At 44.8% G+C, this 27642-nt stretch overlaps 1 protein-coding gene across 1 annotated transcript; it reads right to left on the bottom strand.

Moving 5' to 3' along the window:
- Window positions 1–3260: 3260 nt before the first annotated feature.
- On the bottom strand, window positions 3261–25771 carry panx1b (pannexin 1b). The gene is made up of 6 exons (XM_014196953.3): window positions 25267–25771; window positions 19207–19346; window positions 18288–18490; window positions 6477–6972; window positions 6033–6207; window positions 3261–5554 (listed from the first exon to the last, which is right to left on the bottom strand). Exons 1-6 carry the CDS (start codon window positions 25445–25447, stop codon window positions 5460–5462), a joined length of 1290 nt encoding a protein of 429 aa, XP_014052428.1. The 5' UTR covers window positions 25448–25771; the 3' UTR covers window positions 3261–5459.
- Between the last annotated feature and the right edge of the window lie 1871 nt (window positions 25772–27642).

Raw genomic sequence — 27642 nt, 5'->3', positions numbered from 1 at the left:
ACAAATCAAAATATATTTTATATTTTACATGCAGCCACTCTTTGCCTTGACAGCTTTACACTCTCTTGGCATTCTCGCAACCAGCTTCATGAGGAAGTTACCTGGAATGGATTTCAATTAACAGGTGTGCCTTGTTAAAAGTTCATTTGTGGAATTTCTTTCCTTCTTAATGCGTTTGAGCCAATCAGTTGTGTTGCGACCAGTGGCAAATTTAGCATGTAAGTCTTGGTGGGGAAAAAAATAAATAATTGTGGAATGCATGCCAGAAAAGCCACTACACAACACAACACTAAACAATACATTAATTGCACAATAAAGGTGACAAACTGTGCCCAAAAACTGTTAGGGCCAACATAAAGCTGTCCCAACATCTTACCACTGCTACACCTGGCTATCAGCGGAGCATTGTCTCGCAGCGAGACAGTTCAATCAGCCTCATTTACTGCCTTTTAAAAAAACATAGCTGATATTGCTGACTTGCTTAAACAAATGTGGTTTCTGAAGACAATTGAGATGTACAAACGATGGCATAAGGGGACGACAAGCGGATAAGAGGCAATCCGTTATTTCGATTAAGACATTAATGAGCGAGCTAGGACGTAATGTTCGTCAATATAACTATTTATTTAGCACTTTTGAAATGTACAGCGACAGAATTCAGATCATGGGCCGTTCTTACAGTGTTCTCCCTGTACACCAAGTCAGAACCGTAGGATAAATAAAGGGGGAATATAATCAGACAATGAGCGCACTTACAATATTTGATGATTACATTTCTCTAAAACAGGTTAAAGGCTACAATAGAACAGTCAGAACAGTAGTCGAAATTAAGAGGGGTAAATAGACCAAATTATTAGGGTGAGGCACATGGGCTACTAACATCTTACTACACAACATACACTTAGTATTACTTTCTTAGCTACAGTGTACATATCTCCCTGGCATATTACATAATTTACGAAGCAGCATACAATACATTTTTGGACTCACATTGTTCATGCTGTGCTCACTTGAACTGGAAGGTGGCGCGGCGGTCCTCCGAGTTAACAGTTGTTTTGAGCGCTGCACAAGTCCTGCTTCATTGACAGCATGGTCAATATTGAATGTTTATCATTCTAAACTTGGAAAAGAGCCCCTTTATCCCAGATTTGGGACCACACAGCAACTCCATTGATTACTTCCAAACCACTCGTTGAATTTGCGATTTCCAACTTGTTGTGTAATGTTTATGTCCAATGGCCAATGAGCACTGATACGTTTTATCTATAATTTCTCTTCATTATTTATCTTCATATGACACAGATTAAAAATGATTTGCCAGTAGATTGTCAACTTGATTCATGATGATGACTGCTAGCTAAGATTTTGAAAGTATAATGTTGATATGATCAGTCCAATCAAAGCTACTGTACATATAATGTGATTTGACGTCATTTATCTGTGGCTAATGACCTTGAGCCTTCTTGGATGGGCACTTTTATGGCAGCAGCCGAAGGGCTAAAATGTTCAAGGTTTCCTCTTACACATGGCAGTGATGTAAGATAGAACACTGAGTCAATCACAGCGCAACGCTCCGTATTTTCTGCTGTCTTGCCCCACCACCACAGAAAGCACTGAGCTAGGCTGAAACACCTGCATTTAGGAGCTGCCTTACTCAAGAAAACAAAAAAGAGACCTGTTTGTATGCGGCTTTCAATGATATATATTATTTTTTACATTGTTTGCAAACTGATATGTGACACGTATTAATGGCAAAATAACATGCCAAACAGGCAAGCCCCACCTGCCCTGAATGATGGGTCACCACTGGTTGTGACAAGGTAGGGGTGGTATACAGAAGATACCCCTATTTGGTAAAAGACTAAGTCCATATCATGGTAAGAAAATCTCAAATAAGCAAAGAGAAACGACAGTCCATCATTACTTTAAGACATGAAGATCAGTCAGTACAGAACATTTCAAGAACTTTGAGTTTCTTCAAGTGCAGTCGCAAAAACCATCAAGTGCTATGATGAAACTGGCTCTCATGAGGACTGCCACAGGAAAGGAAGACCCAGAGTTATCTCTGCTGCAGAGGATAAGTTCATCAGAGTTAACTGCACCTCAGATTGCAGCCCAAATAAATGCTTCACAGAGTTCAAGTAACAGACACATCTCAACATCAACTGCTCAGAGGAGACTGTGTGAAAATTCATGGTTGAATTTTGACAAAGAAACCACTATTAAAGGACATCGATAATAAGAAGATACTTGCTTGGGCCAAGAAACACGAGCAATGGACATTTCACTGGTGGAAATCTGCCCAAATTTGAGATTTTTGGTTCCAACCGCTGTGTCTTTGTGAGACCCTGTGTGGGTGAACGGATGATCTCTGCATGTGTGGTTCCCACCGTGACGCATGGAGGAGTTGTGATGGTGTGAGGGTGCTTTGCTGGTGACACTGTCAGTGATTTATTTAGAATTCAAGGCATACTTAACCAGCATGGCTACCACAGCATTCTGCAGCGATACGCCATCCCATCTGGTTTGCGCTTAGTGGGAATATCATTTATTTTTCAACAGGACAATGACCCAAAACAGACCTCCAGGCAGTGTATGGGCTATTTAACCAAGAAGAAGAGTGAAGGAGTGCTGCATCAGATGACCTGGCCTCCACAATCACCCGACCTCAACCCAATTGAGATGGTTTGGGATGAGTTGGATCGCAGACTGAAGGAAAAGCTGCCAACAAGTGCTCAGCATATGTGGGAACTCCTTCAAGACTGTTGGAAAAGCATTCCAGGTGAACCTGGTTGAGAGAATGCCAATAGTGTGCAAAGCTGTCATCTAGGCAAAGGGGGGCTACTTTGAAGAATCTCAAATCTCAAATATATTTTGGTTACTACATGATTCCACGTGTTATTTCATAGTTTTTATGTCTTCACAATTATTCTACAATGTAGAAAATAGTATAAATAAAAACCCTGGTACTGCAGGTTGTAACAACTTTGATGTTTTGAATACTTCTACTCTATTCATTGTAGCTTGTAATGAATAATAGTAATTCATAATAATTAGTAATAGCATTGTAACATGTGAAATTGCTTGAGACTTACATGTATTCTCAGTCCATCTGCAGTTTTTGTATTTTCCTAAACACTGTCTTATCATTCCTTAAGAATAACTGAACATCCAACCATAAACACCCTTTTGATATGTTGTAGTGTTGTCAGTTTTATTCTTGTGTGGGGTGATTTCATAATCAAAATTAACAACTTGAATCAGACTTCAATAAGCCTCTATTTTTATTTAAAAGAACAAAAACACTTGAATATCCTTTGTCATACAGTGATTTACCTATGAAACCAAAAGTGCGTGGTACTTTACAAAGAAGTTGGGACAGTCAGTGCATCATTGTGTCTGTGGTATATAAGACACAAAAATAAGAACCAACAGGACCATCTACATTAATATGCAAGTGAAATAAATAGCAACTAATATCTAACATCAATCAATATGAAACTGTATAAAAACAGACTAACAGCAACATCTCATACTCATTTTGAAGGATTGCTTTGAAGTATTGCTAAATAACATTATGAACATAAATACTGCACCATTAGAGTAACACTAGCGACTTTCTCTACAGTCTCTTCCATTCCACATGCACTTTACACACAAACATGCTTTATACTTCAATGCACATTGGCTGCGTTTACACAGGTAGCCCAATTCTGGTCTAATCAGATCTTTTTTTTGTTGTTGAGACAATGCAATTGCTTAAAAGACCAATTAGTGGAAAAAAAGATCTGAATTGGGCTGGCTGTCTAATTGCAGCCTTCGATACTTAGTCCTAGATTCAATCAGATCACATGTTAACCGGCGATAGCTGACACCCGCATAGCTGGTCTTTTTGCGGTGTCGGATGTGGAACTGCATTAGAGCTGTCAAATCAGAGCGGCTGCTCGTGTGGTCATTGTCACGAAGCCACACTAGTCCCACTTACATTAGAAGTTCAGAAGAAGAAAGTGTAGGCTATATAGAATTAATGACACTCAAATTGAACTAAATAAACTAAATAAGGATTTACACAGTGTACAAAACATTAGGAACACCTTCCTAATATTGAATTGCACCCCCTTTGCCCTCAGAACAGCCTGAATTCATCGGGGCATGAACATTACAAGGTGTTGGAAGTGTTCAACAGGGATGCTGGCCCATGCTGATTCCAATACTTCCCACAGATGTGTCAAGTTGGCTGGATGTCCTTGGGTGGTGGACTGTTCTTGTTACACACAGGAAACTGTTAAGCGTGAAAAACCCAGCACCGTTGCAGTTCCTGACACACAAACTGGTGCGCCTGGCACCTACCATACCCCATTCAAAAATCTTAAAAAGCTTAAATCTTTTGTCTTGCCCATTCACCCTCAATGGTACAGATACATAATCCAAGTCTCAAGGCTTTAAAGTCCTTCTTTAACCCATCTCCTCCCCTTCATCTACACTGATTGAAGTAGATTTAACAGGTGACATCAATAAGGGATCATAAGCTTTCACCAGGATTTACCTGGTAAATTACTGTCATGGAAAGAGCAGGTTCTCCTAATGTTTAGTACACTTAGTGTATATCAGCCTAATCAAGGTGTAGATTATAACACACATTCCGGTGTTCGAATTTGTAACAAGCCTGCGTGGGATTATTATTAATACAACTCATTGCATCCAATGTCAATGTCCGCGACAGGTAGAATGCGGGGAGCCGCTTGCTGATTTGACAAATCCAACGCCGTTACACCTCCGACATCACCTAAAAAACAATGAAAGTGCTATGCAGTTGTCGGTTAAGCGGGTTAACGCAGAACTGATTGAATCTAGCCCTTAGACGTATTGAGTTACTCAGATCCCCGAAGAAAGAATAAAATAATCTGCTATTCCTTAGAAAATAAAAGGTTCAATATAAATACGTTACCACTTAGGTACCGAGGCTGAAGTTTGCTGGTTAAAATGAGGGCAAGGCTTTGTTCATGTCGCTAGCAATATTAGATAACTAATCACAGCTTTTTAAATAAATAATGACCCAGTCTGACAAACACCTTGTATCTCTGGCAGTAAACACAGAAAGAGAACATCTCTATGGGGAAACTGTGGACCACAGTTCTATAAACAACTTTTGTTTAAATTCTAGAGAACAAATTAGTAGGGGCTTGATCGATCCTCATAAGAACAAAAGGTACAATTTTATTGTACTAAGGTAGATACGGTAACATAGCAACACAGCACTTAAAAAAAATAAACAAGCTATTGATCAGCAGGTAGCCTAGTGGTTAGGGCCAGTGACCGAAAGGTCGCTGGTTCCAATCTCCAAGCCGACTATGTGAAACATCTGTTGACATGCCCTTGCGCAAGGCACTTAACTCTAAGTCCCTCTGGAGAAGAACGTCTGCTAAATGACTGAAAAGATAAAGACCCTAGTTCACACTTCAGATCACTCTCTGACGTACGTCTTTCCCACCACAGCAGGTCTTGTCCTTGTTGTCTTTCTTCAGCCCGTCGTCCAGCCACAATGTAGAAACATCTGAAAGGAAACAAAAAGATCAGACTGAACATCTCAATCTTGCCTATGGTGTGAGGAAGTTGACCATACCTGAAAGAGAGAGACTATCCAGTTGGGCTGGTCTGTGACTCACTGACACCTTTCCCGGTCAGAAGAACAAGGCAACTCAGAGTGTTACACACAACAGAAAACTTTACTTCCAGAGGACATATGAGATGGATGTGGTTCTATCCACGCACTCTTGTCCACTTGGAGAGAGTGACCCAGTCTGACAAACCTGAGCAGGCAGAAGACCTGTCAGGTGTCCTGCCCCCTAGTAGTAGAGGTCACTGGGAGTTTGGGGAGACAGTTTATGATCCCCATAGTCTCTCCGGCACCGTCAGGAGATGGGTGGAGTGAACTGCATGAAGTTATAAAACTCACAGGCAGAGGAATCTATAATAATACCAATCAATTTGTGAACCAATAACCTAGTCTACCCACCCACCCACTCACACACCTCTCAGCTCAGAAGAGTTTGTGTCCTCCTCTCCAGGCTTGGTGCAGTCTTTGCTGTCCTTGTATGAAGTGGATTTTTTACCATCCACCACATCTGTCTTCACCTGGCCCAGAGTCTGCAGCAGACACATAGTGTCAAAGGCCTCACCGCCTCCTTCCCTCAGCAGCTCCAGCACCTGTAGCAATACACCTCACATAAATAGATATGGCGATACCTCAATGTAATACCAGACATAATGTCTCTCTGGGATAACATAATTCCAAGCATATTTTCCCAAGTGGACACTACCTAAAGTTGTCCATTGTGGTTTCAATGACTCAATTAGTTGGAGCACAAAGCTTGTAAGTTATTACTTAAAAACCTAAAATGGGCAACATATGGTCACTGCTGAATGACCACCGGCCTATCATATGACTAAACATGTATAGTAGTGTTGTTACCCACCTGCAGACACTTATAGGACTTCAGCTCACTGAGGTTCTCCTCCAGGAAGAGCAGGTACACGCTGAGGTCGTTGTAGAAGGGCGTGTCCAGGTCCAGAGCTCCGAAGGCCGGCAGCATCTCGTAGGGCCGGAGGAAGCGGGAGCTCTGTCTGGCCGGGCCCAAGGCAGCGTACACCAGCAGGGGAGCCAGCAGGATGTACACCCCCAGGTTGATGTAGCTTAGCAGCCTGAACACCCCCACCGCCACCAGCTTACACTGCACCGCCACCGCACTGTTGTTCCTCAGCACCCCTGTCCGCACGTCACAGGCAAACTCATCGGTGATGGAGGCTAGACGAATGTAGTAGCCCAGGTAGAGGCAGGCCAGCAGCAGGGTGAGCAGGGTTAACAGCCGACACGCCAGGTACTTCACCACCAGCCAGCGGGAGAAACGCTTGGTCTTCAGGTACTGCTCCACCAGAGGGTATTTAAAGCAGCCTTCGGTCAGGTCCAGGGCACTGCCATCACACAGGGAGATTAGGTGGGGCAGGACAGTAGAAGTTCGAGAAAATGGGACTAGCACTCATTATGCAGTTGCGTCAATTTTGCATATTTTCATTCTCCGAGCAGACTAGAGGTCGACCGATTAATCGGAATGGCCGATTAATTAGGGCCGATTTCAAGTTTTCATAACTATCGGTAATCTGTATTTTTGGCCACCGATTAGCCAATTATTTTTTTACCTTTATTTAACTAGGCAAGTCAGATTAAGAACACATTCTTATTTTCAATGATGGCCTAGGAACGGGGGTTAACTGCCTTGTTCAGGGGGGATTCGGGGATTCGTTTTTGCAACCTTCCGGCTACTAGTCCAACGCTCTAACCACCTGCCTTACATTGCACTCCACGAGGAGCCTGCATGGCAGGCTGACTACCTGTTACGCGAGGGCAGCAAGAAGCCAAGGTAAGTTGCTAGCTAGCATTAAACTTAACATAATCACTAGTTAACTACACATGGTTGATGATATTACTAGTTTATCTAACGTGTCCTGCGTTGCATATAGTCGATGCGGTGCCTGTTAATTTCTCATCAAATCACAGCCTACTTCGACAAACGGGTGATGATTTAACACTGTCATTGCACCAAACCTAACCATAAACATCAACGCCTTTCTTTAAAATAAATACACAAGTATATATTTTTAAACCTGCATATTTAGTTAATATTGCCTGCTAACATGAATTTGTGTCACTTCTCTTGCGTTAAGTGCAAGCAATCAGGGTATATACAGCAGTTTGGGCCGCCTGGCTCATTGCGAACTGTGTGAAGTCCATTTATTCCTAACAAAGGCCGTAATTGAAGGTTGTGCAATGTAACAGGAATATTTAGACTTAGGGATGCCACCAGTTAGATAAAATACGGAACGGTTCCGTATTTCACTGAAATAATAAACGTTTAGTTTTCAAAATGATAGTTTCCGGATTCGACCATATTAATAACCAAAGGCTCGTATTTCTGTGAGTTATTATGTTATAATTAAGTCTATGATTTGATATTTGATTGAGCAGTCTGACTGAGCGATGGTAGGCAGCAGCAGGCTCGTAAGCATTCATTGAAACAGCACCTTCATGCGTTTTGCCAGCAGCTCTTCGCAATTCTTCAAGCATTGCGCTGTTTATGACTTCAAGCCTATCAACCCCCGAGATTAGGCTGGTGTAACCCATGTGAAATGGCTAGCTAGTTAGCGGGTGCGCGCTAATAGCGTTTCAAACGTCACTCGCTCTGAGACTTGGGAGTGGTTGTTCCCCTTGTTCTACATGGGTAACGCTGCTTCGAGGGTGGCTGTTGTCGATGTGTTCCTGGTTCGAGCACAGGTAGGAGCGAGGAGAGGGACGGAAGCTATACTGTTACACTGGCAATACTAAAGTGCTTATAAGAACATACAATAGTCAAAGGTATATGAAATACAAATCGTATAGAGAGAAATAGTCCTATAATTCCTATAATAACTACAACCTAAAACTTCTTAACTGGGAATATTGAAGACTCATGTTAAAAGGAACCACCCGCTTTCATATGTTCTCATGTTCTGAGCAAGGAACTTAAAAGTTAGCTTTTTTACATGGCACATATTGCACTTTTACTTTCTTCTCCAACACTTTGTTTTCGCATTATTTAAACCAAATTGAACATGTTTCATTATTTATTTGAGACTAAATTGATAGTATTTATGTATTATATTAAGTTAAAATAAGTGTTCATTCAGTATTGTTGTAATTGTCATTATTACAAATAAATACTTATTTTTTTTAATCGGCCGATTAATTGGTATCGTCTTTTTTGGTCCCCCGATAATTGATATCGGCGCTGAAAAATCATAATCGGTCAACCTCTAGAGCACATGAACTTCATTTTAGCATGTTTGTATGCATGTGTACAGAAAAAGAAAGAAAAAGTCAACTTCAAGTGAGTGCTGGATAATTAAATCATTGCACTATGCACTATTGCACTTTTAAGAACTGTTAATTGAAGAAAATAAATTAGCATATTCTGCAACTGCCCATTACTGATCTGATAAACAGCACTGCCTATAATCACAGTTCAGACAGATACACATTGTATTTGACTGCTGACCCCAGCCAGGCTTAGTCTCCAGCAGTACGAAGTCAAACGATAAAACAAAATCCCTAATTAGTCCATTCGTCACTACCTGTGCTTCTAGCTAATAAGGTTTCGCTCTCCCTCTGCCTCTCAATGAAAATAGAGCATTTGATCTCATCTTCTATTCCCATGTACCAGTGTTTTCTGTGTGATTATATAGCGAGTGTTCCCGCTCTGGTATTGGCACATGCACTCTGGCCAACAGCTCGGCAAAAACAGTATGGGTATAGCCCACATGAGATTATTATGGACAAAAGAGTGAGATTGTTTATTTGTCAAACGGCAGCCAAGCATAGATGATCATGTCACCAGAATAAGACCCTCGATATTTATTGGAAAGGAGCATCAAGCTCATCACCTTGCACTTTCACCATCCTCTGAAGTTCATCATTAATTTAATCTGTAGCCTAATAAACTGCATGCTTTTCCGACGAGTCGTAGTGGGAGAACCACATGTAAGGGTGTTTAACTGGCGGCAGAGAAGTCAGACGCAGGAGAGAAATAACTGTGTTTCCAACGGCGCAGTTTATTTACAAAAAACCCACCAGAAAACATAATAATAAAAATCAATGGGTAACATAACCCGACGCACACCAGTACATACGTACACTTACAATAGACAATCACCGACAAGGAAATGAGGGGAAACAGAGGGTTAAATACACAACATGTAATTGATGGGATTGGAACCAGGTGTGATGGAAGACAAGACAAAACCAATGGAAAATGAAAAATGGATCAGCGATGGCTAGAAGGTCGGTGACGTCAACCGCCGAACACCGCCCGAACAAGGACAGGGAACAACTTTGGCGGAAGTCGTGTCAGTACCCGCCCCTGACGCGCGGCTCCAGCAGCACGTTGACACCGACCTCGGGGATGACCCGGAGAGCGAGGCCCAGGGCGATCCGGATGGAGACGGTGGAACTCTCGCAGCATAGAAGGACCCAACACGTCCTCCACCGGAACCCAGCATCTCTCCTCCGTACCATACCCCTCCCAGTTCACGAGGTACTGAAGGCACCTCGCCCGACGTCTCGAATCCAGTATGGAACCAACGGAGTACGCCGGGGCCCCCTCAATGTCCAGAGGGAGCGGAGGAACCTCCCGCACCTCGGATTCCTGGAGCGGGCCAGCCACCACCGGCCTGAGGAGAGACACATGGAACGAGGGATTAATGCGGTAATCGGGGGGAAGCTGTAACATGTAACAAACCTCGTTCACTCACCTCAGGACTTTAAATGGCCCTACAAACCACGGACCCAGCTTCTGACAGGGCAGGTTTCGGGTCGAGAGCCAGACCCGGTCCCCTGGTGCTAACACTGGGGCCTCACTGCGGTGACGGTCTACGCCAACTTTCTGGCGCAGCACGGCGTGCTGAAGGTGAACATGGGGCGGCGTCCCATGTTTCCTCCGAGCACCGGAACCAGTCATCCCCCGCAGGAGCCTCGGTCTGACTCTGATGCCAAGGAGCCAGAACCGGCTGATACCCCAATACACACTGGAAGGGAGAGAGGTCAGTGGAGGAGTGGCGGAGCGAGTTCTGGGCCATCTCTGCCCAGGGCACGAACGCTGCCCACTCCCCCGGCCAGTCCTGGCAATAGGACCTCAGAAACCTACCCACATCCTGGTTAACTCTCTCCACCTGCCCGTTACTCTCGGGGTGAAAACCTGAGGTAAGGCTGACCGAGATCCCCAGACGTTCCATGAATGCCCTCCAGACCCTCGACGTGAACTGGGGACCCCGATCAGACACTATATCCTCAGGCACCCCGTAGTGACGGAAGACGTGTGTAAACAAGGCCTCCACAGTCTGTAGGGCCGTAGGGAGACTGGGCAATGGGAGGAGACGACAGGACTTAGAAAAACGATCCACAACGACCAGGATCGTGTTGTTACCCTGTGAGGGAGGAAGATCGGTCAGGAAATCTACCGACAGGTGTGACCACGGCCGTTGTGGAACGGGTAAGGGTTGTAACTTACCTCTGGGCAGGTGTCTAGGAGCCTTACACTGGGCGCACACCGAGCAGGAGGAAACATAAACCCTCACATCCTTAGCCAAAGTGGGCCACCAGTACTTCCCACTAAGACAGCGCACCGTCCGACCTATCCCAGGATGACCAGAGGGTGACGTGTGGGCCCAATAGATCAGACGGTCGCGGACAGCAGACGGAACGTACAGGCGCCCAGCTGGACACTGAAGGGGAGCGGGCTCTGCACGTAACGCCTGCTCAATGTCCGCGTCCAGCTCCCACACTACCGGCGCCACCAGGCATGAGGCGGTATGGGAGTGGGATCCATGGGCCGCTCCTCTGTGTCATACAGCCGGGACAATGCGTCTGCCTTAACGTTCTGGGAGCCTGGTCTGTAGGAAAGGGTAAACACAAAACGGGTGAAAAACATGGCCCACCTTGCCTGGCGAGGGTTCAGTCTCCTCGCTGCCCGGATGTACTCCAGATTGCGGTGGTCAGTCCAGATGAGAAAAGGGTGTCTAGCCCCCTCAAGCCAATGTCTCCACGCCTTCAAGGCCTTGACGACAGCTAACAGCTCCCGGTCCCCCACATCATAGTTTCGCTCCGCCGGGCTGAGCTTCTTAGAGAAGAAAGCACAGGGGCGGAGCTTCGGGCACTGAGAGAGCACAGCTCCAATCCCCGGACACGTCCACCTCCACTATGAACGCCAAAGAGGGATCCGGATGGGCCAGCATGGGAGCCGAGGTAAACAGAGCCCTCAGGTGACTAAAAGCCCTGTCCGCTTCAGCTGTCCACTGCAAGCGCACCGGGCCCCCCTTCAGCAGTGAGGTAATGGAAGCCGCTACCTGACCAAACCCCAGATAAATCTCCGGTAGTAGTTGGCAAACCCTAAGAACCGCTGCACCTCCTTTACCCTGGTGGGAGTCGGCCAATTACGCACATGCTGCAATGCGGTCACTCTCCATCTCCACCTGAGGTGGAAATGCAATACCCTAGGAAAGAGACGGACAGTTGGAAGAACAGGCATTTCTCAGCCTTGACGTACAGGTCATGCTCCAACAGGCGACCAAGCACTCTGCGCACCAGGGAGTACATCAAAATGTCATCAATATACACCACCACACCCTGCCCGTGCAGGTCCCTGAAAATCTTGTCTGCAAAGGCTTGGAAGACTGATGGCACATTCATCAACCCGTACGGCATGACGAGGTATTCATAGTGCCCCGAGGTGGTACTAAAAGCCGTCTTCCACTCGTCTCCCTGTCGGATATGCACCAGGTTGTAAGTGCTCCTGAGATCTAGTTTAGTGAAGAAGCGCGCCCCGTGCATTGACTCTATCGCTGTGCCGATGAGCGGTAGCGGGTAACTATACCTAACAGTGATCTGATTCAGACCCCGATTGAAAAAGGAGGGCGCAGACCTCCCTCCTTTTTCTTCACAAAAAAGAAACTCGAGGAGGCTGGTGAAGTGGAGGACAGAATGTACTCCTGACGCAGGGATTCGGAGACATATGTTTCCATAGCCTCCGTCTCCGCCTGTGAGAGGGGATACACGTGATTCCTGGGAAGTGCAGCGTCTACCAGGAGATCTATCGCACAATCGCCCCGTCGATGAGGTGGTAATTGAGTCGCCTTCTTTTTGGAGAAGGCAAGAGCCAAATCGGCATATTCAGGGGGAATGCGCACGGTGGAGATCTGGTCTGGACTCTCCACCGTAGTAGCACCAACGGAAACCCCTTAACCTGTTATGGCTAGGGGGCAGTATTTTCACGGCTGGATAAAAAACATACCCGATTTAATCTGGTTACTACTCCTGCCCAGTAACTAGAATATGCATATAATTATTGGCTTTGGATAGAAAACACCCTAAAGTTTCTAAAACTGTTTGAATGGTGTCTGTGAGTATAACAGAACTCATATGGCAGGCAAAAACCTGAGAAGATTTCATGCAGGAAGTGGCCTGTCTGACAAGGTGTCGTTCTTCTTGTCTCTGTTTATTGAAGAGTGAGGATCTTAGCTGTCCCGTGACACTTCCTACAGCTGCCATGGGCTGTCAGAAACAGGCGGCAAAACACTGAATCGTGGCTTTGCAGGCTCTGGCTGAAACAAAGTAGCGCGTTTGGGTAGTGGCTGGTTACAGTACTGTGAGACTCAGGCTCGTGCCCGCGTCGACCGAAAGCTTTGTTTTCTTTCCTCTGTTTAGCTAAATGGACATTCCCGGTCGGAATATTATCGCTTTTTTTTACGAGAAAAATGGCATAAAAATGGATTTTAAACAGCGGTTGACATGCTTCGAAGTACGGTAATGGAATATTTAGATTGTTTTTGTCACGAATTGCGCCATGCGCACGACCCTGATTTACCATTTCGGATAGTGTCTGGGACGCACGAACAAAACGCCGCTATTCGGATATAACGATGGATTATTTTGGACCAAACCAACATTTGTTATTGAAGTAGCAGTCCTGGGAGTGCATTCTGACGAAGACAACAAAAGGTAATCAAACTTTTATAATAGTAAATGTGATATTGGTGAGTGCTAAACTTGCCGGGTGTCTAAATAGCTAGCCCGTGATGGCTGGGCTATGTACTTAGAATATTGCAAAATGTGCTTTCACCAAAAAGCTATTTTAAAATCGGACATATCGAGTGCATAGAGGAGTTCTGTATCTATAATTCTTAAAATAATTGTTATGCTTTTTGTAATTTAGTAAATTGTTAGCAAATTCCCCGGAAGTTTGCGGGGGGTATGCTAGTTCTGAATGTCACATGCTAATGTAAAAAGCAGTTTTTTGATATAAATATGAACTTGATTGAACAAAACATGCATGTATTGTATAACATAATGTCCTAGGTGTGTCATCTGATGAAGATCATCAAAGGTTAGTGCTGCATTTAGCTGTCTTCTGGGTTTTTGTGACATTATATGCTAGCTTGAAAAATGGGTGTCTGATTATTTCTGGCTTGGTACTCTGCTGACATAATCTAATGTTTTGCTTTCGCTGTAAAGCCTTTTTGAAATCGGACAGTGTGGTTAGATAAAGGAGAGTCTTGTCTTTAAAATGCTGTGAAATAGTCATATGTTTGAAAAATTGAAGTTTTTGTATTTTTGAGGAATTTGTAATTCGCGCCACGCCTATCATTGGATATTGGAGCAGGTGTTCCGCTAGCGGAACGTCTAGATGCAAGAGGTTAACACCTACCTGAGCACTCTCGCGACCACCCTGTGAGAGCCCTCTGTGGCCAAGAAATAGTGGGGTTATGACAAGCTAACCAGGGTAGGCCTAGCACCACAGGAAGCGTGGAAAAGACTAAGGAGACAATAAGGAAAAGACTAATTCTCTCCGTGTGACCCCCTACGTCACCATGCCCAAAGGAGTGGTGACCTCCCTAATTATCCCTTACCCTAATGGTCGACTATCTAAGGCGTGAACGGGGAAGGGCACATCCACGGGAACAATGGGGGTCCCTAAACTATGAGCTAACGCTCTATCGATGAAATTCCCAGCCGCACCTGAATCTACGAGCGCCTTATGCTGGGAATGCGGGGAAAACTCAGGAAAAGTGACAGAGACAAACATATGTGCAACAGAGGGCTCTGGGTGAGAATGGTGCCGGCTCACCTGGGGTGACGCCAGAGCGCCCTGCCTGCTGCCTCGATTCCCAGAGGAACCAACCCGGCACCGACCGGTAGTGTGACCTCTGCGGCCACAGATGGTGCACGAGCGGGAACCCCCTCCGTTCTCCTTGCGCACCGTCCCTCCCAGCTCCATGGGTATCGGAGAGGGGGTGCGGGAGGATGGAACCACCAGACCCCGATCTGGACGTCCACGAGTAGCCAGCAGGTTGTCCAGCTGGATGGACAGGTCCACCAGCTGGTTAAACGTGAGGGTGGTTTCTCTGCAGGCCAGCTCCCAACGGACGTCCTCGCACAGACTGCAGCAGTAATGGTCGATCAGGGCCCTGTTGTTCCATCCCGCGCTGGCAGCCAGGGTCCTAAACTCCAGGGCGAACTCCTGGACGCTCCTCGTCTCCTGCCTCAGATGGTAGAGATGTTCACCCACCGCTCTACCCTCGGGCGGGTGGTCGAAGACCGACCAGAAACGGCGGGTGAACTCCTCAAACTGGTCCGATACTGATTAATCGGCCGATATATATAAATATATATATTTGTAATAATGATAATTACAACAATACTGAATAACACTTTTATTTTAACTTAATATAATACATAAATAAAATAAATTTAGTCTCAAATAAAAAATGAAACGTTCAATTTGGTTTAAATAATACAAAAACACAGTGTTGGAGAAGAAAGTAAAAGGGCAATATGTGCCATGTAAAGAAGCTAGCGTTTAAGTTCCTTGCTCAGAACATGAGAACATATGAAAGCTGGTGGTTCCTTTTAACATGAGTCTTCAATATTCCCAGTTAAGAAGTTTTAGGTTGTAGTTATTATAGAAATTATAGGACTATTTCTCTCTATACCATTTGTATTTCATATACCTTTGACTATTGGATATACTTATAGGCACTATAGTATTGCCAGCTTAATCTCGGGAGTTGATAGGCTTGAAGTCATAAACAGCGCAATGCTTCAAGCATTGCGAAGAGCTGCTGACAAACGCAGGAAAGTGCTGTTTGAATGAATGCTTACGAGCCTGCTGCTGCCTACCACCGCTCAGTCAGACTGCTCTATCAAATCATAGACTTAATTATAATAAACACACAGAAATACAAGCCTTAGGTCATTAATATGGTAAAATCTGGAAACTATCTGTCACGTTCTGACCAGTAAAAGGGGTTATTTGTTATTGTAGTTTGGTCAGGATGTGGCAGGGGTGTGTTTGTTTTGTGTTGTCGGGTTTTTTTGGGTATTGTTCTATATTTTGTATTTCTATGTTCGTATTTCTAGTATTTGTATTTCTATGTTAGTTTTAGGAACGACCTCCAATTAGAAGCAGCTGGTTGTCGTTGCTTCTAATTGGAGGCCATATTTATATGGGTTTATTTTCTCTTGTGTTTGTGGGTGATTGTTCCATGTATAGGCAAGGTTACCTTACAGGACTGTCGTGCGTTTTCTTGTTTTGTTTCAGTGTTCACGTATGAATAAAAATATAAGTGTATGGACACTTACCACACTGCGTATTGGTCCGATATTTCTTACTCTTCATCAGAAGATGAAACGTATGACAGAATCACCCACCAATCGAGGATCAAGCAGCGGAGGAGGGAGCAGCAGGAGGTGTATACGGAGTCATGGACTTGGGAGGAGATACTGGCTGGAGAAGGACCATGGAGGAAGACTGGAGAGGATCGAGAACGTTATTCGGGAACACGGCTGGCAAGGAAGCCTGAGAGGCAGCCCCCCCCAAAAAAAATTTGGGGGGGCACACGGGTAAGTTGGCTAGGCCAGGAAGGGGACCTGAGCCAACTTCCCGTGCTTATTATGGGGAGCGTCGGACCAAGAAAACACCACGCTATGTGGAGATACGCACTGTATCACCAGTGCGCACCTATAGGCCGGTGCGGTCGATACCAGCACTTCGCCCGTGCTGGGCTAGGGTAACTATCCAGCCAGAACGGGTTATGCAGGCTGTGTCCTTCAGACCTCCAGTGCGTAGTCAAGGCCCCGTGTATCCAGTTCCTGCTCCTCGCACTAGCTTTGAGGTGCGTGTCCCTAGTCTGGCGCCTCCAAAGCCAGCCCCACGCCCCAGGCCTGTAGTGCGTCAGTCCAGTCCAGTACGTCCTGTTCCTGCTCCTCGCACTAGCCTTGAGGTGCGTGTCCCTAGTCTGGCGCCTCCTAAGCCAGCCCCACGCACCAGGCCTCCAGTGCGTCAGCCCAGTCCAGCTCGTTCTGCTCCTGCTCCTCGGACTAGCCTTGGGGTGCGTGTCTCCAGTCTGGTACCTCCAGTACCAGCCCCACGCATCAGGCTTCCAGTGCACATTCCCTGTCCAGGACTTCCGGCAACAGTGCCCCGTCCAGAGTGTCCGGCAACAGTGCCCCGTCCAGAGTGTCCGGCAACAGTGCCCCGTCCAGAGTGTCCGGCAACAGTGCCCCGTCCAGAGCTTCCGGCGATAGTGCCCCGTCTAGAGATGGCCCACAGTCCGGAGCCAGCAGAGATGGCCCACAGTCCGGAGCCAGCAGAGACGGCCCACAGTCCGGAACCGACAGAGACGGCCCACAGTCCGGAACCGACAGAGACGGCCCACAGTCCGGAACCGGCGCAGCCAGAGTCGCCCTCCTGTCCGGAACCGGCGCAGCCAGAGTCGCCCTCCAGTCCGTATGGACACGCTGCGTATTGGTCCGATATTTCTTACTCTTCATCAGAAGACGAAACGTATGACACTATCATTTCGAAAACATTTTTTTTCTTTCTTTCAGTGAAATACGGAACCGTTCCGTATTTTATCGAATGGGTGGCAACCCGAAGTCTAAATTTTGCTGTTACATTGCACAACCTTCAATGTTATGTCATAATTATGTACAATTCTGGCAAATTAATTACGGTCTTTGTTAGGAAGAAATGGTCTTCACACAGTTCGCAATGAGCCAGGCGGCCCAAACTACTGCATATACCCTGACTCTGCTTGCACGGAACCCAAGAGAAGTGACACAATTTCCCTAGTTAATATTGCCTGCTAACATGAATTTCTTTTAACTAAATATGCAGGTTTTTAAAAAATATACTTGTGTATTGATTTTAAGAAAGGCATTAATGTTTATGGTTAGGTACATTGGTGCAACGATTGTGCTTTTTTTGCAAATGCACTTTTGTTAAATCATCACCCGTTTGGCGAAGTAGGCTATGATTCAATGATAAATTAACAGGCACTGCATTGATTATATGCAACGCAGGACAAGCTAGTTAAACTAGTAATATCGTCAACCATGTGTAGTTAACTAGTGATTATGTTAAGATTGATTGTTTTTCATAAGATATTTTTAATGCTAGCTAGCAACTTACCTTGGCTCCTTGCTGTACTTGCGTAACAGGTGGTCAGCCTGCCACACAGTCCCCTCGTGGAGTGCAATGTAATCGGCCATAATCGGAATCGGTCGACCTCTAATGCAAACGCTTAGTAAATTTGGCCACTAGGAGTCTTTGAGCTCAGGTGGAAGGGACAAATAAATCATCTAAGGAAGACAAGTCATCTAAAGTTGGAGGCTGGAAGTGAATAAGGCCCTTCGTAGTGTTTACCTGGGGGGGTCGTCAGAAACATCTTTGGTGTCTATAGATGTGGCCAGGCTCTTGGCCAGTCTGATGGCTCGGTTATAGGAGCGGTCCAGCTCCTCCATGATGAAGTTGAGGTCAGAGGAGAGGTGTGGGGCGGCCGTGAAGCGCCAGAACAGAGCAGGGATGTACATGAGGATTGCCACCAACAGAAGGATGTAAGGGAAGAACTGGAGGAGGAGGGCAGAGGAATAAAAGAGGGTGAGAGATGGAAGACAAAAGCAAGAATCGCATGACTGAGAAATTAGGACCAGGAAAATTACAATCCACATGAACTGATTGTAGAAAATACAGAACATTGGTGTGCCCCACATTGGTATGACACACAGAAGTTCATTGTTGTGACCAGGCTTTTGGGAGCTTCCTTGTGACAGACCAAGTAAACCAAACTCATTCACATGTCCACAGGAAGATGTTTAGAGGTGGGGGTGCTTTCATTTTGTCGACCGGGGGGATTTTTATTTATTTATTTATAAGCACCCCTACTTTCCGCGGCTATGCTAATACACCTGGACCTATGGCGATATCATCCACCTCGTCAAGAAATAGTATCTCTCCCAGTTGTCTGAGAAGAGGCTGCATAATTATAATTGTAAAGGCCATGGTAACAGGGCTTTCATGTAGATGAAGAGGTTGACTTCTCTGACAGTCTGGTCTGATTTAACGTATGGCTTACTGCTGAGAGCTCCGAAAGGGGATCTCAATCATAAATATGCCAAATGTGATGCTGCGCGTGATTGCCAATGAGGAGTGTTATTGCCCAACTCCCCATGCAGCCATAACTGTCAATCTCTCACACTGACTGGAGCTGCCCTCTGGCCACTGACTGGAGCTGCCCTCTGGCCACTGACTGGAGCTGCCCTTTTGGCTAACTGAGGGCTTGTACCTTGTGCAGCCATAGGGGGGCACCCTCGACGCCATCAACGCTGAGTTGCTGCTCCTGCACCGCCGCCCAACAGAAGGAGTCAACATAGGCTGCCTGTCGCCATGAGAAGTTTGTAGGGGCAAAACAGCTGATCTGGGTACCTGCATTCAGCCAAAGGGATTGGACAGGGTTAGAATGGGCCAGTCCAGAGTGGAAAGACTAGTAAGTGTACACAGCGTAATGTTCTAATTTTAATTGAAAACAGGAAATAACAGGAAATAGGACCAGTGTGGGCTCCAGCTGTTATCTACTCCCAGTGGACATTGAGTTTGTGAGTAACTGTCCCCTCCAGTTATTTATGTGGTTGTCCCATAGTGTATGCAATAAAAACATGTATTAGTGATTTCACTGTTATTTGCTTGATGTGTAACCTTTATACACTGCTCAAAAAAATAAAGGGAACACTTAAACAACACAATGTAACTCCAAGTCAATCACACTTCTGTGAAATCAAACTGTCCACTTAGGAAGCAACACTGATTGACAATAAATGTCACATGCTGTTGTGCAAATGGAATAGACAACAGGTGGAAATTATAGGCAATTAGCAAGACACCCCCAATAAAGGAGTGGTTCTGCAGGTGGTGACCACAGACCACTTCTCAGTTCCTATGCTTCCTGGCTGATGTTTTGGTCACTTTTGAATGCTGGCGGTGCTTTCACTCTAGTGGTAGCATGAGACGGAGTCTACAACCCACACAAGTGGCTCAGGTAGTGCAGCTCATCCAGGATGGCACATCAATGCGAGCTGTGGCAAGAAGGTTTGCTGTGTCTGTCAGCGTAGTGTCCAGAGCATGGAGGCGCTACCAGGAGACAGGCCAGTACATCAGAAGATGTGGAGGAGGCCGTAGGAGGGCAACAACCCAGCAGCAGGACCGCTACCTCCGCCTTTGTGCAAGAAGGAGCAGGAGGAGCACTGCCAGAGCCCTGCAAAATGACCTCCAGCAGGCCACAAATGTGCATGTGTCTGCTCAAACGGGCCGAAACAGACTCCATGAGGGTGGTATTAGGGCCCGACGTCCACAGGTGGGGGTTGTGCTTACAGCCCAACACCGTGCAGGACGTTTGGCATTTGCCAGAGAACACCAAGATTGGCAAATTCACCACTGGCGCCCTGTGCTCTTCACCGATGAAAGCAGGTTCACACTGAGCACATGTGACAGACGTGACAGAGTCTGGAGACGCCGTGGAGAACGTTCTGCTGCCTGCAACATCCTCCAGCATGACCGGTTTGGCGGTGGGTCAGTCATGGTGTGGGGTGGCATTTCTTTGGGGGGCCGCACAGCCCTCCATGTGCTCGCCAGAGGTAGCCTGACTGCCATTAGGTACCGAGATGAGATCCTCAGACCCCTTGTGAGACCATATGCTGGTGTGGTTGGCCCTGGGTTCCTCCTAATGCAAGACAATGCTCGACCTCATGTGGCTGGAGTGTGTCAGTAGTTCCTGCAAGAGGAAGGCATTGATGCTATGGACTGGCCCGCCCGTTCCCCAGACCTGAATCCAATTGAGCACATCTGGGACATCATGTCTCGCTCCATCCACCAACGCCACGTTGCACCACAGACTGTCCAGGAGTTGGCGGATGCTTTAGTCCAGGTCTGGGAGGAGATCCCTCAGGAGACCATCTGCCACCTCATCAGGAGCATGCCCAGGCGTTGTAGGGAGGTCATACAGGCACGTGGAGGCCACACACACTACTGAGCCTCATTTTGACTTGTTTTAAGGACATTACATCAAAGTTGGATCAGCCTGTAGTGTGGTTTTCCACATGAATTTTGACTGTTACTCCAAATCCAGACCTCCATGGGTTGATAAATTGGATTTCCATTGATTATTTTTGTGTGATTTTGTTGTCAGCACATTCAACTATGTAAAGAAAAAAGTATTTAATAAGATTATTTCATTCATTCAGATCTAGGATGTGTTATTTTAGTGTTCCCTTTATTTTTTTGAGCAGTGTATAACAACTGAAATATTTCAATTATTGTTAGTAATAATAGGCTATTATCTATGTTATTACACATATTTGGACTGCACATCCACAACACAAATCAATTTGGTGTTACATATTGCCTGGATGAACTATGGAAAGCACAGTCAGTCACTGCCACCCCAAGTTCCATTGACCTCTGCTCAAACTGGCATGTAACATATGATATCATATCTGTAGACTGCAGGGGAATAGATTAAAAAGCAGGGACTCTTTACAGTGCTGATACCACAGAATTAAACTGAACATATACACTGAGTGTACAAAACACTAGAAACACCTACAAGGTGTGGAAAGCGTTCCACAGGGACGCTGGCCCACGTTGACTCTAATGCTTCCAACAGCTGTGTCAAGTTGGCTGGATGTCCTTTGGGTGGTGGACCATTCTTGATACACACAGGAAACTTGAGCGTGAAAAACCCACCAGTGCTGCAGTTCTTGACACTCAAACCGGTGCGCCTGGCACCTCCTACCATACCCTGTTCAAAGGCACATAAATATTTTGTCTTGCCCATTCACCCTCTGAATGGCACACACACAATCCAATGTTAATTGTCTCAAGGTTTAAAAATCCTACTTTAACCCATCTCCTCCCCTTCATCTACACTGACTGAAGTGGCTTTAACAAGTGACATCAATAAGGGATCATAGCTTTTACTTGGTCAGTCTGTCATGGAAAGAGCAGGTGGTCCTAATGTTTTATACATGGCCTTGTCTCAGGATGGTAAGTTGGTGGTTGAAGATATCCCTCTAGTGGTGTGGGGGCTGTGCTTTGGCAAAGTGGGTGGGGTTATATCCTGCCTGTTTGGCCCTGTCCGGGGGTATCGTTGGACGGGACTACAGTGTCTCCCGACCCCTCCTTTCTCAGCGTCCAGTATTTATGCTGCAGTAATTTATGTGTCGGGGGGCTAGGGTCAGTCTGTTATATCTGGAGTATTTCTCCTGTCTTATCCAGTGTCCTGTGTGAATTTAAGTATGCTCTCTCTAATTCTTTCTTTCTCTCTCTTAGAGGAGCTGAGCCCTAGGACCATGCCTCAGGACTACCTGGCCTGATGACTCCTTGCTGTCCCCAGTCCACCTGGCCGTGCTGCTGCTCCAGTTTCAACTGTTCTGCCTGCGGCTATGGAACCCTGACCTGTTCACCGAACGTGCTACCTGTCCCAGACCTGCTGTTTTCAACTCTCTAGAGACAGCAGGAGCGGTAGAGATACTCTGAATGATCGGCTATGAAAAGCCAACTGCCATTTACTCCTGAGGTGCTGACCTGTTGCACCCTTGACAACCACTGTGATTATTATTATTTGACCCTGCTGGTCATCTATGAACATTTGAACATCTTGGCCATGTTCTGTTATAATCTCCACCCGGCACAGCCAGAAGAGGACTGGCCACCCCTCATAGCCTGGTTCCTCTCTAGGTTTCTTCCTAGGTTCTGGCCTTTCTAGGGAGTTTTTCTTAGCCACCGTGCTTCTACACCTGCATTGCTTGCTGTTTGGGGTTTTAGGCTGGGTTTCTGTACAGCACTTTGAGATATCAGCTGATGTTAGAAAGGCTTTATAAATAAATTTGATTTGAAATTATTTTCCCACGTGATTTTATGAATCAAATGATCTTTCTGCCACAAACCTGTTTCATTACCTATGCTACCTCTATTCAGTCACTATTCCATATGAATACCTTTTAAGGATAAAATATAACAGCAGAGGGGAGTGGATTATGTGAGGTTGTAGAGCAGTGTTGCCATGTTTGTTGTTTTTGTACAAATTGGGCTAAAACCATGTCTCAGGTGAAAATGTATTGGTCGCGGGTTGCGCGTCTTTGGTCTACTTTTAAGTTGCACTGTGGCCGTCATGGCATTTCTCTTAAAAAACATTTCACTGTGACCTGGTGCTGACTGTCTGGCAGTGCGGCAGGCTGTTGCAGTGTGACTGAGTGGTGTGCTACTTGTGTAACCTACCTGACAAACCAATTGAATAAATAGCCTATAAACTTCAGTTTATTGTTGTTGTAGACTTGTGTTATTATGCAATTATTAATGGACATGTTTAGTTAATTCAATTGGAAATGATCAAAACTCTATCGCAGTTGCCAATCAGATGTTAGAACGGATTAGATTGATGTAACAGTGGTCAGATTAGGCTACAGGTAAAACAAATTCAAGAAAATAAACACTGGCTGTTGTTGACAAGCATATTCAGTTCATATACATATTATTCATATTTAATTCAGTGATTGAAATTATGACCCCATCCTCAGTAGCCTATTCCAGCAGGCTATTGGGAAACACTTACCTTCGAAATCACCTCGCTATTCATGTTGAATAATTTAGTCTGTTAATTTGAACTAAGCAAGCTGCTAAATTGTTCCGTTTACATCTTGTCTACATCTTCTCTAGGCTAATGTAAACTATCTGAAATTAGATGTAGGCCGATAGGATTCCTGCCTTTATCCAAGCAAACCATGGCAAAATTGAATGACAATCATAAACCAGATTTTAGTCTGTAGCCTATGCCTATTGAAATGACAAGTCAATCTCGCAAATGGGCCATTTATAACGGTTTGTAGTCTCAACATCTGGCACATAATAATAGCACAATTGCCAGAAAATAACCTAGCATTAGTGTTTTATACTCAGAGATTGAGATCCTCTGTCCAACTTTCATCACTCAAACTCTCCTGTCGGATTTATCTATAGTTATGCACATGTGCAATGGGGATTTATTTACAATTATAAACCTGGTTCAAGCCCTGAATTTTGATTGGATGAAAGCCGTGGTATATCAGACCATATACCACAGGTATAACAAAACATGACTTTTTACTGTTCTAATTACGTTGCTACCCAGTTTATAATATCAATAAGGCACACTTGGGGTTTGGGTATGTGGCCAATATGTGGCAGCAGGTAGCCTAGTGGTTAGAGCGTTGGGCCTGTAACCGAAAGGTTGCTAGATTGAATCCCTGAGCTGACCGTTATTGTAAATAAGAATTTGTTCTTAACTGACTTGCCTAGTTAAATAAAAGTAAAATAAAAATACCACGGCTAAATCCAGGTACTCCGTGTTGCGTCACGCTTAAGAACAGCCCTTAGCTGTGGCTATATACCTTGGGCCCTATTGCTTAAGCATGGCAGTTACATTTGTTAAATAGACATCCATTGATGAAAAATGATCTGGCGAGAGTAATAAGGGCAAATGATCTTTTCTCTTGCCACATATTGAAATGTCTTTATTACTTTTGAAGAAACCCGAATTTAGCTTCTAAGGTTACTATCATTTTCCTTCTTAATTGGCTCAATAACGTTATGGAAAAGGGGTTTATTGTATAAATATGCTAACACCCCTCTTGCTGTGAAAAAAAATTGGGTCTAGTTTTCAGGCATTTCAGGGTTTCAGTGGTCAATGAGCTATAAATTTAACTTAACCTGGCAACCCTGTTGAGGAGTCATTTTCAAAGATGTACAATGTAACGGTTTCTTCACAGGGGCAGGCGGCGCTGTGGGCCTAATCTCGAACTCAAGACAATACAAGAAGGCTACAATGTTACTACAAATGCATATTGAGGGACAAGCAACTCAGCTCTCCTAATACATGAAGAATTCTCCAATACAGGGCAGGATATTCCGGGGCGAAACAAATGAAATGCAATTTGCCTGTTTCCCGTTGACAGACAGGGGTATGAATTACAATTATGGGGTCTATGGAGCAGACAAAGAACGACCCAGGGATTAGACATGTTTACGAGTTTATCTAATGAGAATCAAAAAATCCATTCGTTTTAGACTAACTAAAACAATTGAAGTAGGTTTTTATTCAGTGCTTGACTGCAGAGGTCTGCTCAAACCAAAAACAGAAAGCCAGAGTTTGTGCGTCGAGAGAAACCGATAATCTGCTCTGCTGTTACTGCTCAATTCAATTGGCTGGAGAATACTATTTTTATCAATTTCTGTTTGACCCTGATGCTTTTATTCGATATATTTGAACATGTTAGTTTAATTTTAGTTCTACTAGTCTATCAGTAATTCAACTCACCCACTGACACCTCTTGGGCAAACGCGAGGGAGATGAGTAACAAAGGGAGACCAACCGCGATGAAAGTGACTATTTTGTCTACCGCAAGCTCCAGACGGACCCCTTTGTACTTCGACTCTGTTGGATCCTTTAATAAAAAGTCGGAGAAAACGTATTCTGTTGCAACGTGTGCAATCGCCATTGTTCAATGTGAAATAGTCAGTGTAACAAATTTAAAATGAATAGTTATCCAGTTAATACAATGTATCTACTATATAAAAAACAAGCCGCGCGTTGTCCAAGTTTTTACTCACATTATTTTCTATATAGATCTCGACAAATTAAGATAACAAACATGTTACTTAGCAGAAAGTGCATGCAATAACGCCTGACTCATTAACTGTGTTCGAATACTCATACTAATCCTATTATTTGTGACGTAAATTGAGTATGGATAGAGTTAGTATGCCAAAGGTTCCCGGATGTCGTACTACATTCGCGAAAATACGAAGTATACAAGCAGTGGACACTATTTCCGTGCTTTTGGGGCCCATAATGCAATTCTTCCGAAATGGGCGTGGCTTCACAACGTTTTCTGATTTGAAGAAAATGGCGTAGATATGCAGCCGAAATCCGACGTCAGCGGATACAAATGTATTGCTTTAACTAATTATGACACAGGTTAAGAAAATGTTGAGCAATGTAAGAAAGTAATTACTTTTTTAGTAAGTTATGCTACACTTTATGTTGGCTGACAATGTGTTGCCTACGCTATCCGCAAGAACCGCATAGCATATCATTACAGCAGTAGGTACCAGTATGTTAGCTAACGTAGCTACCTCCTTAGTTGGCTACTAATAAATCGAACTTGCCAGTATATTAACAATATGTTATCTAACTAACTACCCAACGTTTATTGACTTGATTATTCACGTAATTCTTAGCTAAGTGGTATAGTGGTGCGTTCTCAATGGACATAACTTCTCTCTGGCTATCTACTCCGATTTCAGAGCATACTCGTCTGTGTGCCAGACAGCGCAGAATATATGAACCATCAACACCCATTGAAAATATATATATATATTTTTTAACTAGGCATATATATATATTTTTTAACTAGGCATATGGCCGGTGTCAGTAAATGTCGGCAAAAAGCTTCTTTCAATTGTTGACAGCAGCACTGTTACAGTCACCAACCCTCTGGATAACATGAAAACAGCCTAACCAGCTCTGCTAGGGCAAATAAAATGGTCAGTGAGTTGTTCTCTCATCTGTGTCTGGAAGTAGATATCCAGTAAGCTTGTGTGCTTGACTGCCATTGTGATGGTCAGAATGCTCGGATCAGTCAGTGTGGGCAACCCTCAGAATTTAGAATGGACAATATGACACCGCTCTGAATATATGAGCGCACTCTGGCACTCCAGATTAAATTTACGAACACACCCGAAGTCATAAAATGTCTAGCTAGTCATTTGTTATGCTAACAATCTATTTTCTATATTTTATTTAGGCTAATGATCTAGCAAGAGGTTGCATGGCAACAGCATCAACTTCCAGTAGACAGGCATAGCAACAGGCGTAGCACTAGTATGATCAACTGAAAGGATACCGTTCGTTTACGTTCCTGTTCCACTGATAATTAATTGCATACACCTGGTGTCCTAGGTCTAAAGCAGTCACTGATTTAGAGGGGATCAATGAAAAAAAGCAGTGGCACTGGCTTCGATGTCCAGAGTTGAATTTGAGGGGCCTATAGGCGATCCTTCTTTTAACAATGGAAGAGCAGTGACAGACTGCTAGTGCCTCGCATAGGGCCACGGCCTTATATGCACTCAAGGCCATGCACTGACTGAGTGTTATCTTTCTTCTCCAGAAATAAATTAGGTAGGTCAATTCTTAGCGTTGCATTGACAGTTTTATTTGATACACAGAATAGTGTTTTTCCCACTGCTGCAACTGTTGCCATGCAGCGGCTCGTGTGATGGTGTTGATGGGCAGGTACACGTTTCAGAATGTTTGAAGGGCCCCAGTGTGTTGGACTATCCTAGACCCGGCACGGCATGTGCAGCACCACGGGCAGTAGCTGGCCTCCCTCAGAAACTCACCCCAGATAAGGTTTACTGTCTCCGTGCTTGTTTTGGGGCTCGTGACTGCATCACTTTTTCCAGTATCCATCCCTCTATTAACAAGAAATAGTTTGAAAGTTATTTGAAATCCCATTTACTGCAGGCCATGAGTGACCTTGTGTGTAAATGTGAAGTACATTTGTGTAAACCTACCCCCCAAAATACTGACAGACACAAAGAGTTTCAGAGAGAGAGATTGAGTTATTTAATGTGCTTGCTGAAGGCAAGACCACTGTAGAATTTTTACATACTCATATTATTATTCCGCCCA

Source organism: Salmo salar, chromosome 04 (assembly GCF_965601325.2).
Source record: "Salmo salar chromosome 04, fSalSal1, whole genome shotgun sequence".
NCBI lineage: Eukaryota > Metazoa > Chordata > Actinopteri > Salmoniformes > Salmonidae > Salmo > Salmo salar.
Note: the sequence above shows the minus strand (reverse complement) of the source record. Positions and strands in the feature narration are given on the sequence as shown.